Source organism: Procambarus clarkii, chromosome 41 (assembly GCF_040958095.1).
Source record: "Procambarus clarkii isolate CNS0578487 chromosome 41, FALCON_Pclarkii_2.0, whole genome shotgun sequence".
In the NCBI taxonomy this organism is placed as follows: domain Eukaryota; kingdom Metazoa; phylum Arthropoda; class Malacostraca; order Decapoda; family Cambaridae; genus Procambarus; species Procambarus clarkii.
This window is the reverse complement of record NC_091190.1, coordinates 4,662,367-4,679,866: the sequence shown is the minus strand read 5'-3', so window position 1 is coordinate 4,679,866 and position 17,500 is coordinate 4,662,367. Positions and strand designations below refer to the sequence as shown.

Genomic DNA, 17,500 nt, shown 5'->3' with positions numbered 1-17,500 from the left:
TAAAATGAAACACACTATTGAAAGCAATGAAAACAATGCAAAATGCTATGAAGGAAACAATGAGTTCATCCCAGCACCGCCGTACTGTGAGCGCCAGCACATCTATCCTCTTATTGAACTGCAGCAATTTGATCAGTTTCATTGTGGAGAAGAATACTATGATAGCGATCAAGTGGAGATATAATTTGTCTTTGTAAACAGCCGAGTCAAGCCTCACGTAACCATCTCCGTATGAGTTGTTGAATATTTCCATAGCAGCTTTCGTCAAGAAATATCGTTCAACGAAAACATAGATTGTAGCATAGGATGTTAAAATAATGCAGATTTCCGCCATGTTCCAGTATGAGGACAAATAATCCCATTTCAATTTCTTAATCTTCCAAAGTTCCCATACTGTAAGGATGACTGTGACAATCACAAAAGTCATTTGACAGAAATTTTCAATATATCCAAAACTTCCTGGATTCTGTATTAGTTGGACGGGCTCAAATCTCCAAGAAGGGGTCACTCCCCCACCTTCATTAAACTCTGCAATAATTGAGCACGTTGAAAAGAGATTCACATTTGCATTATATATGGAAAACTCCACCAAGACTGCACGAGTGTATTTATCAATCCATCCCATCGTTGGCATAGTTTTCAACTTCTGTTTGTCTTCTGCTTCGATGGAATTCAGACTAATTACATAGCCACCACCGCTGTAAGTACCAAGAATGCCTTGAGTGGAATATGTCTGAAGCTCTGCAGCTGTTTTGTAACGGAACTCATCATGGACACAAGAACCATGAACAATTTCTTCTGCTGACCAACCGTCACAAAAATTTCTTGTGTCTTCTATCTCATCCAATCGACTTCCCGAACAGTTATGTATAATATTCCTCATGGCGATGGGAACTTTGCACCTCCGGGGGTCACTTCTTATCTGCCGTATTATTCCATAACCAAGAATTCTATTTGCTCGGTCGTCTAGGAAGCCTCTGAGACCATACGGAGGATCGCCATTGTACCATCGCTGAGCGCGAAGTTCCTGTATGCTCACATTCTGCGCCCAATGCCAGAACTGGTCTGTTGTGTTGACCTGAAAAAATAAGTTCAGTTGATAAAATAATTTCTGAAAGAAATGCACTTACCATGTATGATCATTTAACATTGTGCAATAAAATGCTAAGCAAAACTATCTACATAACACTCTAGATATTTTGAAAATATTTCCACTGTTTTCTATGGATTAATAAGAAATTTAAGTATTAATATTATAGACCTGAGAAACTGCATATGTGACCAGAATCACGACAGCTCTTATTTCACAATATTCCCTAGAAGGAAAGACTTACATGATGAGGTTCGTCCTAAAACAGTATTTTTAAACCTCGTCATTAAACAATATTAACCTAATATGTCAAAAAATATAGTCAATTATCACTAGAAATATTGTCTGGTTAAGAGAGAACAATTTATGTAATAAATCAAGGGGGGGGGGGGGGATGGCGATTTGTATTAAATGATAAGCTATAATTGTTATTCTTCCACATCTGATATCCGACAAGAAAGATTAGTTTCTCAGTAAGATTACAATGTGTAAAATTTCGCATAAATAACATTTCGGTACACAATAATTATATTACAAAGCCATGGAAAATTATATTATCACGCTATAATCACGCCCGGACATAATTAATATGTTAGAGAGTCGGTAAAAACGGAAATAAGATTAATTAATAATATAATTAGTCTTATTAATAACCTAGTGGCTGGACAGACCACCACACGGGACAATGGTGACCGGATAGACCACCACACGGGACAATGATGGCCAGACAGACCATCACACGGGACAATGGTGGCTGGACAGACCCCCACACGGGACAATGGTGGCTGGACAGACCCCCACACGGGACAATGGTGGCTGGACAGACCCCCACACGGGACGCTGGTGGCCGGATAGACCACCACACGTGACTCTTGTGACCGGACAGACCAACACGGGACAATGGTGGCCAGACAGACCATCACACGGGACAATGGTGGCTGGACAGACCACCACACGGGACAATGGTGGCTGGACAGACCACCACACGGGACAATGGTGGCTGGACAGACCATCACATGGGACAATGGTGGCTGGACAGACCACCACACGGGACAATGGTGGCTGGACAGACCATCACATGGGACAATGGTGGCTGGACAGACCACCACACGGGACAATGGTGGCTGGACAGACCTTCACACGGGACAATGGTGGCCGGACAGACCACCACATGGCTCAATCTCTCTTGAAAGAGATTATCGTCACAATATATATATATATATATATATATATATATATATATATATATATATATATATATATATATATATATATATATATATATATATATATATATATATATATGTATATATATATGTCGTACCTAGTAGCCAGAACTCACTTCTCAGCCTACTATGCAAGGCCCGATTTGCCTAATAAGCCAAGTTTTCCTGAATTAATATATTTTCTCTAATTTTTTTCTTATGAAATGATAAAGCTACCCAATTCATTATGTATCAGGTCAATTTTTTTTTATTGGAGTTAAAATTAACGTAGATATATGACCGAACCTAACCAACCCTACCTAACCTAACCTAACCTATCTTTATAGGTTAGGTTAGGTTAGGTAGCCAAAAAGGTTAGGTTAGGTTAGGTTAGGTAGGTTAGGTAGTCGAAAAACAAATAATTCATGAAAACTTGGCTTATTAGGTAAATTGGGCCTTGCATAGTGGGCTGAGAAGTGCGTTCTGGCTACTAGGTACGACATATATATATGTATATATATATATATATATATATATATATATATATATATATATATATATATATATATATATATATATATATATATATATATATATGTCGTACCTAGTAGCCAGAACGCACTTCTCAGCCTACTATGCAAGGCCCGATTTGCCTAATAAGCCAAGTTTTCATGAATTAATTGTTTTTCGACTACCTAACCTAACTTAACCTAACTTTTTAGGCTACCTAACCTAACCTAACCTATAAAGATAGGTTAGGTTAGGTTAGGTAGGGTTGGTTAGATTCGGTCATATATCTACTTTAATTTTATCTCCAATAAAAAAAAATTGACTTCATACATAATGAAATGGGTAACTTTATCATTTCATAAGAAAAAAAATTAGAGAAAATATATTTATTCAGGAAAACTTGGCTTATTAGGCAAATCGGGACTTGCATAGCAGGCCGAGTACGACGTTCTGGCTACTAGGTACAACATATATATATGTCGTGCCTAGTAGCCAGAACGCACTTTTCAGCTTACTATGCAAGGCCCGATTTGCCTAATAAGCCAAGTTTTTCTGAATTAATATATTTTCTCTATTTTTTTTCTTATGAAATGATAAAGCTACCCATTTCATTATGTATGAGGTCAATTTTTTTTTATTGTAGTTAAAATTAACGTAGATATATGACCGAACCTATCCGTCCCTACCTAACCTAACCTAATCTATCTTTATAGGTTAGGTTAGGTTAGGTTAGGTAGTCGAAAAACAATAAATTCATGAAAACTTGGCTTATTAGGCAAATCGCGCCTTGCATAGTAGGCCGAGTACGACATTCTGGCTAATAGGTACGATATATATATATATATATATATATATATATATATATATATATATATATATATATATATATATATATATATATATATATATATATATATATGTCGTACCTAGTAGCCAGAACGCACTTCTCAGCCTACTATGCAAGGCCCGATTTGCCTAATAAGCCAAGTTTTCATGAATTAATTGTTTTTCGACTACCTAACCTACCTAACCTAACTTTTTCGGCTACCTAACCTAACATAACCTATAAAGATAGGTTAGGTTAGGTTAGGTAGGGTTGGTTAGGTTCGGTCATATATCTACGCTAATTTTAACTCAAATAAAAAAAATTGACCTCATACATAATGAAATGGGTAGCTTTATCATTTTATAAGAAAAAAATTAGAGAAAATATATTAACTCAGGAAAACTTGGCTTATTAGGCAAATTCGGCCTTGTATAGTAGGCTGAGAAGTGCGTTCTGGCTACTAGGTACGACATATATATATATATATATATATATATATATATATATATATATATATATATATATATATATATATATATATATATATATATATATATATATTAGTATATTTTGGTAGCAGTCTTTCCTGTAGACATATATTATTAAATATGACCGAAAAATTAAGATTAATAATTCTAACACGAATTTTCTCAATCTTTCTTACATTACGCTTCACTGTTGGAGGTAAATCAAAAATCACTTCTCCAAAATTCATTTTTATTTCTAGTCTGACGCGACACGGGCGCGTTTCGTAAAACTTATTACATTTTCAAAGACTTCACAAATACACAACTGATTAGAACTTGCGTTTCTCTGATTTTATATCTACATTTGAGTGAGGTGGGAAGGGTGATGTGGCATTAACACAAGACAGAACAATAGGGGATATTAATAGGGTATTAAAAGTATCAACACAAGACAGAACAGAAACAATGGGTATTGAATAGAAGTGTTTGTAGAAAGCCTATTGGTCCATATTTCTTGATGCTTCTATATTGGAGTGGAGTCTTGAGGTGGGTAGAATATAGTTGTGCAATAATTGGCTGTTGATTGCTGGTGTTGACTTCTTGATGTGTAGTGCCTCGCACACGTCAAGCCGCCTGCTATCGCTGTATCTATCGATGATTTCTGTGTTGTTTACTAGGATTTCTCTGGCGATGGTTTGGTTATGGGAAGAGATTATATGTTCCTTAATGGAGCCCTGTTGCTTATGCATCGTTAAACGCCTAGAAAGAGATGTTGTTGTCTTGCCTATATACTGGGTTTTTTGGAGCTTACAGTCCCCAAGTGGGCATTTGAAGGCATAGACGACGTTAGTCTCTTTTAAAGCGTTCTGTTTTGTGTCTGGAGAGTTTCTCATGAGTAGGCTGGCCGTTTTTCTGGTTTTATAGTAAATCGTCAGTTGTATCCTCTGATTTTTGTAAATCAGAGGATACAACTGACGATTTACTATAAAACCAGAAAAACGGCCAGCCTACTCATGAGAAACTCTCCAGACACAAAACAGAACGCTTTAAAAGAGACTAACGTCGTCTATGCCTTCAAATGCCCACTTGGGGACTGTAAGCTCCAAAAAACCCAGTATATAGGCAAGACAACAACATCTCTTTCTAGGCGTTTAACGATGCATAAGCAACAGGGCTCCATTAAGGAACATATAATCTCTTCCCATAACCAAACCATCGCCAGAGAAATCCTAGTAAACAACACAGAAATCATCGATAGATACAGCGATAGCAGGCGGCTTGACGTTTGCGAGGCACTACACATCAAGAAGTCAACACCAGCAATCAACAGCCAATTATTGCACAACTATATTCTACCCACCTCAAGACTCCGCTCCAATATAGAAGCATCAAGAAATATGGACCAATAGGCTTTCTACAAACACTTCTATTCAATACCCATTGTTTCTGTTCTGTCTTGTGTTGATACTTTTAATACCCTATTAATATCCCCTATTGTTCTGTCTTGTGTTAATGCCACATCACCCTTCCCACCTCACTCAAATGTAGATATAAAATCAGAGAAACGCAAGTTCTAATCAGTTGTGTATTTGTGAAGTCTTTGAAAATGTAATAAGTTTTACGAAACGCGCCCGTGTCGCGTCAGACTAGAAATAAAAATGAATTTTGGAGAAGTGATTTTTGATTTACCTCCAACAGTGAAGCGTAATGTACGAAAGATTGAGAAAATTCGTGTTAGATTTTTTTATCTTACTTTTTCGGTCATATTTAATAATATATATATATATATATATATATTGTGATGGTAAAGCGTTGGTGTTCGGCTGTTTCAAAAGCTAGGGGCAGGGCCTCGTCACATAATAAAAATAAAGAGAAAAGTTGGTCCTTTCGTCTGTGGTAAGGTAATGGGAAGACACACAAAACACAAGTATATAAACAATGAAATTTTAATTACTCAAGAAAAACAAGACATGAATAAAGGTGATCACATAAAAATATGCAAGATAAGTCAACAAACAAAATAACATGAATAATCACTGGCAAATGAAAAGTTACGTTAAGACAAGTAAGTTACAGTGATAGCAAAATAAAATATAAGTGGTGCTGGAATACTGGATTCGAGCTGCCACCTCCCTTAGTACACGAAAGCCAAGGCTTAGTCTACCAGCGAGAGATGTCAACTGCTTGGAGCACTGAGATATTCTGACGATACTGGCGCACTGCAGCCCAGACGTCGACTTGTGGTGGCGGCGGAGGGCAGGTGCGACGGGACACCAGCCAATCAGCGACAGGCAGGCAGAGGATGAGCAGTTAGCTGGTTACGGCGGTGGTAGTAGGTGTCACGGTGCGCTGAGTACGATTTGCTCTCTGAGCAAAACGTTTGGCGATACTTTGTGAACGTATCTTCTATAGTATCTTGTATATTGACGTACTTATGTAGGGAAGAGCAGGCTCAATCTCTCTTGAAAGAGATTATCGTCACAACTCTCCCCCGAAGCCTGTGGTTCTGGAAGAAGTTACGTCTTCATGTGGTGGAGTAATAGGTGGAGTTGCTTCTACTTCATAGACTCTGGAGAGGGCGTCGGCTATGATGTTGTCAGACCCCTAGTATAGCGGATCTCCAGGTTGAATTTCTGCACTTATCAAGCCCATCGTAGAAGACGTTGAGTGTAGAAGTGGGCTTGCTGCAGGAAGTGTAGGGCGTTGTGGTCCGTGTTGATGGTAGACCGAGCACTTTTCAGGTATGGAGCAAAGTGCTGTAGATCCAGGACGATGAAGAGTAGCTCCTTGCCGATTGTTCCGTAGTTCCTTGTAGCTGTGGTCGCGGATAGGTGTATTCTCCTCGCTTCGTTGCTGTACTAGGTCACCCCCGATGCCGGTACCACTGGCGGCGACATGGAGGATGAAGGGCTTGGTGATATCTGACGAGGTGAGAGTAGAATTAGAATATGGCAAAGGAGCACTATTATGGTCCTGAAAATGGTTATGAAGATCAGTTAGGATTTCCGAATTTGAAAGCGCTGACTCAGTGTCAGTGCTTTCGGGAGGAGAAGCAGGGAAGGTCTCACTGTGGATGTATGGCTCTTTAAAGGAAGAGTAGTTTATCATGACAGTGGGAGGAGTACCGTTATATAGCTTCAGGAGGTTGACGTGACACAACTGGGTCTTCCGCCGCCTATCTGGAGTCTCTAGAACGTAGTTATGGTTGTTTCTGCACTCCTTGATGCGGTAGGGTCCTGAAAACCTGTTTTGTAAAGGAGAACCTGGGATAGGGAAATAAGCAAGCACGAAGTCTCCCGGTTTAAATTTTCTTACTTTGCTGGTCTGGTCGTAATGAGTCTTCATCCTCTCCTGTGCTTTCAATAGATTATCTTGGGCAAAACTCTGGACCCTCTCTAGAATGTGTTGTAGGTTTTGAAGAAACTGGGGCACATTCTGATGCTCACTGAAGGTGGCATCACGTAGAGAGTCTTTGAAAGCCTTGAGGGGAGTACGGCACTTACGTCCGTAGAGCATCTCATAAGGAGATACTCCTAGGGACTCATTGGGAAGACTTCTATAAATACACATTATAAGGTCTATTTGCTTATCCCAATCCTTAGAGGTTTCATTACAAAACTTCTTCAGGAGTGCTTTAATAGTCTGATGACTACGCTCAAGAGAACCCTGTGAAGCAGGATGATAGGGGCTGGACAATACCTGTTTGATGTTGAACTCCTCCAGTGTCCTCTTGAAGAGATCACTGGTGAAGTTGGTGCCACAGTCACTCTGAACCTCCCTTGGAAATCCATACTGGGTGAAGATCTTCAATAAGTGTTTCACAACCGTAGCAGCCGTAATGTTCTTTACTGGAACTGCTATGGGGAATCTGGTGGTAGGACACAGGATGGTTAAGATATAGGCGTTACCTGAACTGGTCCGAGGTAAAGGACCAACACAGTCTATAATAAATCTGTGGAAAGGATCCGCAGGCACCTGTTTGAGAATCAGTGGCGCTCTGGGAATAGAGATGTTCGGTTTACCTGCCATCTGACATGTATGACACTGTTTGACGTACTGTTTGACGCTATTTACCATACCTGGCCAGTAGTAGTCTTGACGGATTCCATGGTAAGTCTTGTTAAATCCGTAGTGGGAGAGTGCTCCGTGGGCCAGGTGTAGAATAGTGGGCCGCAGGCTGGCAGGAATCACTAGTTGTTCGACGTTGGCCCAATCGTCCTCCTCCTTCAGTTTACTGGGTCTATATCTGCAGTAGAGGAACTCGTTCTCTAGGAAGAACCCAGGAATACTGTCGGGTTGAGTCTCAGCCTGGAAAAATAATGGTGTCAAGGTAAGATCTTCCCTCTGTAACTTACGGAACTCCAACTTGGTCAGATTCGGGGGTAGTTTCTGAGGGTCTTGAGGGACAGCGGTAGCAGTAGAATCAGCTGGCTGTGGTCGTGCAGCTTGTGCACGGGTGGTCACTAAAACCGGAGGAGAAACTTCATCACTCTCTTGAACCTTTGCTGGAACATACTCAAAAATGGGATTATCCATCACAGAGGTACACACCTGGGGTTTGTCCATGACGATCAGGTTGGTCGGTTGCAGGTCTTCTGCCAAGTCGTTGCCCAGGAGAAGATGCACTCCAGGCATGGGAAAAGGCTTTTCCCTGATGGCGACTTGGACTTCTCCGCTCACGAAGGGACAATCCAGGTGGACTCTGGCGAGAGGATAAGGAGTGGTAGCAGTGAGGTCAGTGATGAAGACAGTTTCTCCGGTGTAGGCGATGTTGGGCACAGCCGACTTCAAAATAATCGATTGAAGAGTCGCTGTGTCCCTCAAGATCTTCAGTTTGAAACGTCCCTCCGGATTTGAACCGTTGGCAGAGACAGTTCCAGTATACAGGTGTTTACTGAAAAGAGAAAGATCATTAACATGAACACCAACATTCATCACAGGCTTACCGGACTTAGGAGGAGTCTGTTTGGATTTTGGCGTTTCGGTGGTTCCTTTGTATTGAGCCTTACCACATTTATCTATGGTATGTCCATAGAGTCTACAATACTTACAGTACAATTGCGAGCCAGCTTGATCGGTACTCACTTTCTTGTAACTGTACCACGACTTCTTACTGGAGGATGGTTCGGGCGTCAGCCGGTGGATGAGGCTGTAAGTGTCAGCCGACTTAGCACACTTTAGGTAGTCGGTTTCTTCTTTATCTGCCAAATATAGACGGACAGGAGGCGGCACACGCCTCAAGAATTCTTCAACTAGCATGAGGTTGACGAGTTCTGCAAAGGTAGAGACATGTGCTGCTTCCAGCCATTTCATAAAATATCTCCTTTTGGTATTAGCAAATTCGAGAAAGGTAGTGGTACTTGCCTTCAGGTGGTCACGGAATTTCCTTCGATAACTTTCGGTGGAGAGAAGGTAGGCGTCCAACACTGCTTGTTTCAGAGTCTGGTAGTCATTCTCAGACGCCAAAGTACTGAGTGTAACTGCAGCTCTACCTGTGAGATGTACTCTGAGAAGGGTTGCCCATTGGTCGGCAGGCCAACTAAGTTGATTAGCAAGGGTTTTAAAAGTGGTGAAAAACACATCAACATCTGTTTCTACGAATGGTGGCATTAACTTACTTGCATGTGATATATTGAAACTGACGGGAAGATTGGCGGTAGCTTGCTGGCGTTGAGCGAGGTGTGAAGTTTCCAACGCGAATTCTCGTTGACGACATTCCATAGTCAGGGTTGCTTGTTGTCTGTCATGTTCGTGTTGCATCTCCAATTGGCGTTGTTTTGTTTCAAGCTGTACTCGTTCCCGCTCACGGAGTATTGCAATCTCACGTTCTTGTTCTTCCTTTCTTATGGCAGCTGCTAGTTCTTGTTCTTCTTTCCACAAGGCAGCTTCTCGTTCTTTTTCTTCCTTTCGTATGGCAGCTGCTTCCCTTTGTTGCTCGAGGGCTTCTCTTTGTTGTTCGCGTTCGATCTTGGCAAGTCTATTTTGAGTTTCATCGTTGCCAAATCAGTTTTATCTGCAATAAAGTAAGTTTCGTGAGTTTCAGAGTCTATCTTACCTTCCTCTAAGAAATGATCCAGTAACAGGTTATGCATTTCATTTTTGTTGGCTTGGTAGGGAACTTCTAGTTGATACTCATGTGCAAGAGTTTGTAATTCAGTCTTCTTGGCACGACTTAAAGTCCCTATTGCACCTGCTGGATCTGCACGGAAAGCTTGGAGACGAAACATGGTGAAATTAGCAAATAAATGCACAACGAATATACTGTTGTGATATGGTGAATGTCAGAAACAGGACAACGTGGCAACTGGTACCTATCCTGTGGAATCTTTAACAATTAATGTAAATTACAAGATGATAAATGATTAATTAAATCAAGGTCGCAGGAAATCTTGTACCCGGTACTCATGTAAGAGGATAAGGGCAAGAAAATCCTACTAAACAAGCAAAACTGAGTTTCTAAAACAAATGAAACAGTTAATTGCCTCAAAAGTAAAATTGGTAGTCCATGAATGTAGGCATACCTTGCCGAGTCTCTATAGAACATAAGCAAGTTTTCCCACTGAAATTAATATGATACTTACAGAATTAGCGAACTTTTGTGCTCTGAAAAAGAAGGCTAATTCCCTACCTATGTAAATATCATCATCTCTGACTGACGTGTAGGGGTGCGAGGTGTCAACTGGTGACGAGAACTGCTGCTGAGGTCCCAATTCAGCAACTAAAGTTCGTGCTAGAGGAACTATGGCCCTCTTTATCCTCCTACTGTCAGATTGCAGAAGATTAGGTGCACTTGACCCGGGGACAGACCACAGTACCAGGGTACCAATATGATGATCTGCCGAAAATATGAGAAATATCCTAGGGACAAAAGATGGTAAACACGAGTAGTAACACGGAGGGAGAGATGACCAATTAAGAGAATGAGTGAGGCCTACAGTCACCACGTAATCCAAAGTTGTCTCACATTCACCATATGCTACTCTCGGAATGCACAATACACACAGCACCATATGAAAATAAAATTGAAAATTTAAAATAGTAAAAAGCTACGTTACCAAAGCCAAATACGCTTACCATAAATTTACTACTTGGCAGCAGTACCTGAGTGAAGCTCCCGGACAGGTCCTCACGTTATGTAACGGTAAAGCATTGGTGTTCGGCTGTTTTAAAAGCTAGGGGCAGGGTAAGGAAATTAGGAAATTTAAAAGCTAGGAAATTTATTAAATTTCATATAAACAATGAAATTTTAATTACTCTAGAAAAACAAGACATGAATAAAGGTGATCACATAAAAATATGCAAGATAAGTCAACAAACAAAATAACATGAATAATCACTGGCAAATGAAAAGTTACGTTAAGACAAGTAAGTTACAGTGATAGCAAAATAAAATATAAGTGGTGCTGGTATACTGGCTTCGAGCTGCCACCTCCCTTAGTACACGAAAGCCAAGGCTTAGTCTACCAGCGAGAGATGTTAACTGCTTGGAGCACTGAGATATTCTGACGATACTGGCGCACTGCAGCCCAGACGTCGACTTGTGGTGGCGGCGGAGGGCAGGTGCGACGGGACAGCAGCCAATCAGCGACAGGCAGGCAGAGGATGAGCAGTTAGCTGGTTACGGCGGTGGTAGCAGGTGTCACGGTGTGCTGGGTACGATTTGCTCTCTAGGCCAAACATTTGGCAATACTTTGTGAACGTATCTTCTATAGTATCTTCTATATTGACGTACTTATGTAGGGAAGAGCAGGCTCAATCTCTCTTGAAAGAGATTATCGTCACAATATATATATATATATATATATATATATATATATATATATATATATATATATATATATGTATATATATATATATATATATATATATATATATATATATATATATATATATATATATATATATATATATATATATATATATATTTTGGTAGAAGTCTTTCCTGTAGACATATATTATTAAATATGACCGAAAAAGTAAGATTAATAATTCTAACACGAATTTTCTCAATCTTTCGTACATTTCTTTTCACTGTTGGTGGCAATTCAAAAATCAATTCTCCAAAATTCATTTTTATTTCTAGTCTGACGCGACACTTGAGCGCGTTTCGTAAAACTTATTACATTTTCAAAGACTTTAGTTTACACATACATAACTGAATAGAACTTACACATCTCCGATTTGTTTATATAAACATTTGAGTGAGGTGGATGGGGTGAGGTGGTTTTAATAGGGTATTAAATTCATCAACACAAGACAGAACACGAAACAATGGGTATTGAATGGAAGTGATTGTAGAAAGCCTATTGGTCCATATTTCTTGATGCTTCTATATTGGAGCGGAGTCTTGAGGTGGGTAGAATATAGTTGTGCATTAATTGGCTGTTGATTGCTGGTGTTGACTTCTTAATGTGTAGTGCCTCGCAAACGTCAAGCCACCTGCTATCGCTGTATCTATCGATGATTTCTGTGTTGTTTACTAGGATTTCTCTGGCGATGGTTTGGTTGTGGGAAGAGATTATATGTTCCTTAATGGAGCCCTGTTGCTTATGCATCGTTAAACGCCTAGAAAGAGATGTTGTTGTCTTGCCTATATACTGGGTTTTTTGGAGCTTACAGTCCCCAAGAGGGCATTTGAAGGCATAGACGACGTTGGTCTCTTTTAAAGCGTTCTGCTTTGTGTCTGGAGAGTTTCTCATGAGTAGGCTGGCCGTTTTTCTGGTTTTATAGTTAATCGTCAGTTGTATCCTCTGATTTTTGTCTGTAGGGATAACGTTTCTATTAACAATATCTTTCAGGACCCTTTCCTCCGTTTTCTGAGCTGTGGAAAAGAAGTTCCTGTAAAATAGTTTAATAGGGGGTATAGGTGTTGTGTTAGTTGTCTCTTCAGAGGTTGCATGGCGTTTCACTTTCCTTCTTATGATGTCTTCGACGAAACCATTGGAGAAGCCGTTGTTGACTAGGACCTGCCTTACCCTACAGAGTTCTTCGTCAGCTTGCTTCCATTCTGAGCTGTGGCTGAGAGCACGGTCGACATATGCGTTAACAACACTCCTCTTGTACCTGTCTGGGCAGTCGCTGTTATACTTTTTCAGTCATGTTTAATAATATATATATATATATATATATATATATATATATATATATATATATATATATATATATATATATATATATATGTCGTACCTAGTAGCCAAAACGCACTTCTCGGCCTACTATGCAAGGCCCGATTTACCTAATAAGCAAAGTTTTCATGAATTTATTGTTTTTCGACTACCTAACCTACCTAACCTACCCTAACCTAACTTTTTCGGCTACCTAACCTAACCTAACCTATAGAGATAGGTTAGGTAGGGTTGGTTAGGTACGGTCATATATCTACGTTAATTTTAACTCCAATAAAAAAAAAATGACTTCATATATAATGAAATGTGTAGCTGTATCATTTCATAAGAAAAAAATTAGGGAAAATATATTAATTCATGAAAACTTGGCTTATTAGGCAAATCGGGCACTGCATTTTAGGCCGAGAAGTGCGTTCTGGCTACTAGGTACGACATATATATATATATATATATATATATATATATATATATATATATATATATATATATATATATATATATATATATACACATATATATATGTATATATATATATATATATATATATATATATATATATATATATATATATATATATATATATATATATATATGTCGTACCTAGTAGCCAGAACGCACTTCTCGGCCTACTATGCAAGGCCCGATTTACCTAATAAGCAAAGTTTTCATGAATTTATTGTTTTTCGACTACCTAACCTACCTAACCTAACCTAACCTAACTTTTTCGGCTACCTAACCTAACCTAACCTATAGAGATAGGTTAGGTTAGGTTAGGTAGGGTTGGTTAGGTACGGTCATATATCTACGTTAATTTTAACTCCAATAAAAAAAAATGACTTCATATATAATGAAATGTGTAGCTGTATCATTTCATAAGAAAAAAATTAGGGAAATATATTAATTCATGAAAACTTGGCTTATTAGGCAAATCGGGCACGTCCTTTTCAGCCTACTATGCAAGGCCCGATTTGCCTAATAAGCCAAGTTTTCATGAATTAATTGTTTTTCGACTACCTAACCTACCGAACGTAACCTAACTTTTTCGGCTACCTAACCTAATCTATAAAGACAGGTTAGGTTAGGTTAGGTAAGGTTGGTTAGGCTCGATCATTTATCTACATTAATTTTAACTCCAATAAAAAAAATTGACCTCATACATAATGAAATGGGTAGCTTTATCATTTCATAAGAAACAAATTAGAGAAAATATATTATTTAAAAAAAACTTGGCTTATTAGGCAAATTGGGCCTTGCATAGCAGGCCGAGTATGACGTTCTGGCTACTAGGTACAACATATATATATATATATATATATATATATATATATATATATATATATATATATATATATATATATATATATATATATGTCGTACCTAGTAGCCAGAACGCACTTGTCAGCCTACTATGCAAGGCCAAATTTGCCTAATAAGACAAGTTTTCCTGAATTAATAAATTTTCTCAATTTTTTTTCTTATGAAAAGATAAAGCTACCCATTTCATTATGTATGAGGTCAATTTTTTTTTATTGTAGTTAAAATTAACGTAGATATATGACCGAACCTAACCAACCCTACCTAACCTAACCTAACCTATCTTTATAGGTTAGGTTAGGTTAGGTAGCCAAAAAAGTTAGGTTAGGTTAGGTTAGGTAGGTTAGGTCGTCGAAAAACAATTAATTCATGAAAATTTGGCTTATTAGGCAAATCGGGCCTTGCATAGTAGGCTGAGAAGTGCGTTCTGGCTACTAGGTACGACATATATATATATATATATATATATATATATATATATATATATATATATATATATATATATATATATATATATATATATATATATATATATATATATATATATATATATATATATATATATATATATATATATATATGTCGTACCTAGTAGCCAGAACGCACTTCTCAGCCTACTATGCAAGGCCCGATTTGCCTAATAAGCCAAGTTTTACTGAATTAATGTTTTTTCGACTACCTAACCTAACCTAACCTAACTTTTTCTGCTACCTAACCTAACCTAACCTATAAAGATAGGTTAGGTTAGGTTAGGTAGGGTTGGTTAGGTTCGGTCACATATCTATGTTAATTTTAACTCCAATAAAAAAAAATTGACCTCATACATAATGAAATGGGTAGCTTTATCTTTTCATAAGAAAAAAATTAGAGAAAATATATTAATTCAGTAAAACTTGGCTTATTAGGCAAATTGGGCCTTGCATAGTAGGCTGAGAAGTGCGTTCTGGCTACTAGGTACGACATATATATATATATATGTCGAACCTAGTAGCCAGAACTCACTTCTCAGCCTACTATTCAAGGCCCGATTTGCCTAATAAGCCAAGTTTTCCTGAATTAATATATTTACTATAATTTTTTTCTTATGAAATGATAAAGCAACCCTTTTCTCTATGTATGAGGTCAATTTTTTTTTATTGGAGTTAAAATTAACGTAGATATATGACCGAACCTAACCAACCCTACTTAACCTAACCTAACCTATATTTATTATAACCTATATTTATACACAACTGATTAGAACGCAAGTTCTAATCAGTTGTGTATTTGTGAAGTCTTTGAAAATGTAATAAGTTTTACGAAACGCGCCCGTGTCGCGTCAGACTAGAAATAAAAAATGAATTTTGGAGAAGTGATTTTTGATTTACCTCCAACAGTGAAGCGTAATGTACGAAAGATTGAGAAAATTCGTGTTAGAATTATTAATCTTACTTTTTCGGTCATATTTAATAATATATATATATATATATATATATATATATATATATATATATATATATATATATATATATATTTATATATATATATATATATATATATATATATATTTATATATATATATATATATATATATATATATATATATATATATATATATATATATATATATATATATATATATATATATATATATATATATATATATATATATATGCAATTGACGATCACTAAACACTGATCATTTATATGCAGAAAAACCATAAAGAATTGGGAAAGAGAGGTGAACGTTTCGGCCTGTTAGAGCCTTTGTCAACACCAGACTGACTAGAGAAACAGAGATAGGATGCAAAGCCCGATTTGCCTAATAAGCCACGTATTCATGAATTAATGTTTTTTCGGCTACCTAACCTAACCTAACCTATAAAGATAGGTGAGGTTAGAATAGGTAGGGTTGGTTAGGTTCAGTCATACATCTACGTTAATTTTAACTCCAATAAAAAGAATTGACCTCATACATAATGAAATGAGTAGCTTTATCATTTCCTAAGAAAAAAAATTAAAGAAAATATATTAATTTTGGAAAACTTGGCTTATTAGGCAAAGGCAAATCGGGCCTTGCATTGTAGGCTGAGAAGTGCGTTCTGGCTACTAGGTACAACATATATATATATATATATATATATATATATATATATATATATATATATATATATATATATATATATATATATATATATATATATTTTTTTTTTTTTTTTTTATATAAGGGGGGTACCACCACTGGTGTAATTATAGGGACCCACAGCCTCAGAGAAGGGAACACAGAGCACTCAGGGAAAAACTTGACATTTAACTCTGAATACGAAAGAGTGTTCACTTCTCCTACCACCCCCTTTTTTTTTTTATTACGATGTACACTTTATTATGCAAGGTTATACAGTTACATATCTGATTTTATACAAAAAATGAACATTAAGAGGACACAAGAAAAAGTTCGCTTCCTAGAGGCTGTAGATTTCCTCGAACTCCTCTGACGCCGGGCAGGAACCGAGGATGCAGCGGGCATTTCCCCTCTGGATCGCGACACTGAGGCGCTGAAAGAGAAAACTTGCTGCTCTAGGGTCTCTTGTGGTGTCAATGAGCTTGGAACCAAGATCCTTAAGAAACCTTCTTGCACTCTCACCCCATGGGCCTAGGGTCTCAGACCCTATTGGAACGAAATTGTACCTTTGATCTAATTGCCTGTACTTGACTGACTTTTGTTTTTCTCTGTGTGTCGCTGCGGCTCCTGCCGTGCCGGCAGAGAGGGTGATGTATGTCGTTGCCAGGGTGGATACGCAAGTATAGTCCCATGCTAACTGCCTGCCACCCTTCCACGGACGCAGTGTGATTCCGTCTGGTCGGCCGGCAAAGCTAACAGAGTCACGGTTCAGTAGGTTGCGGGGCTCTCTCTCCGCTGGACACTGAGCAGAGGCAAGGCTTCTTTTAATGATGTCGTTGACTTCGTCGTGTCTAGTGTGCCA

General features: G+C 38.0%; 1 protein-coding gene across 1 annotated transcript in view; it reads right to left on the bottom strand.

Annotated features, from left to right (window-relative positions):
- The window catches only part of LOC123753451 (polycystin-2-like protein 2), a 29,392-nt gene that overhangs the window by 524 nt on the left and 11,368 nt on the right, over window positions 1–17,500 (bottom strand). The window contains exon 3 of the mRNA XM_069339082.1: window positions 1–1,078. This exon is cut by the window's left edge and continues 386 nt beyond it. Within this exon, the coding sequence (XP_069195183.1) occupies window positions 1–1,078 (1,078 nt within the window). The remainder of the gene's footprint in view (window positions 1,079–17,500) is intronic.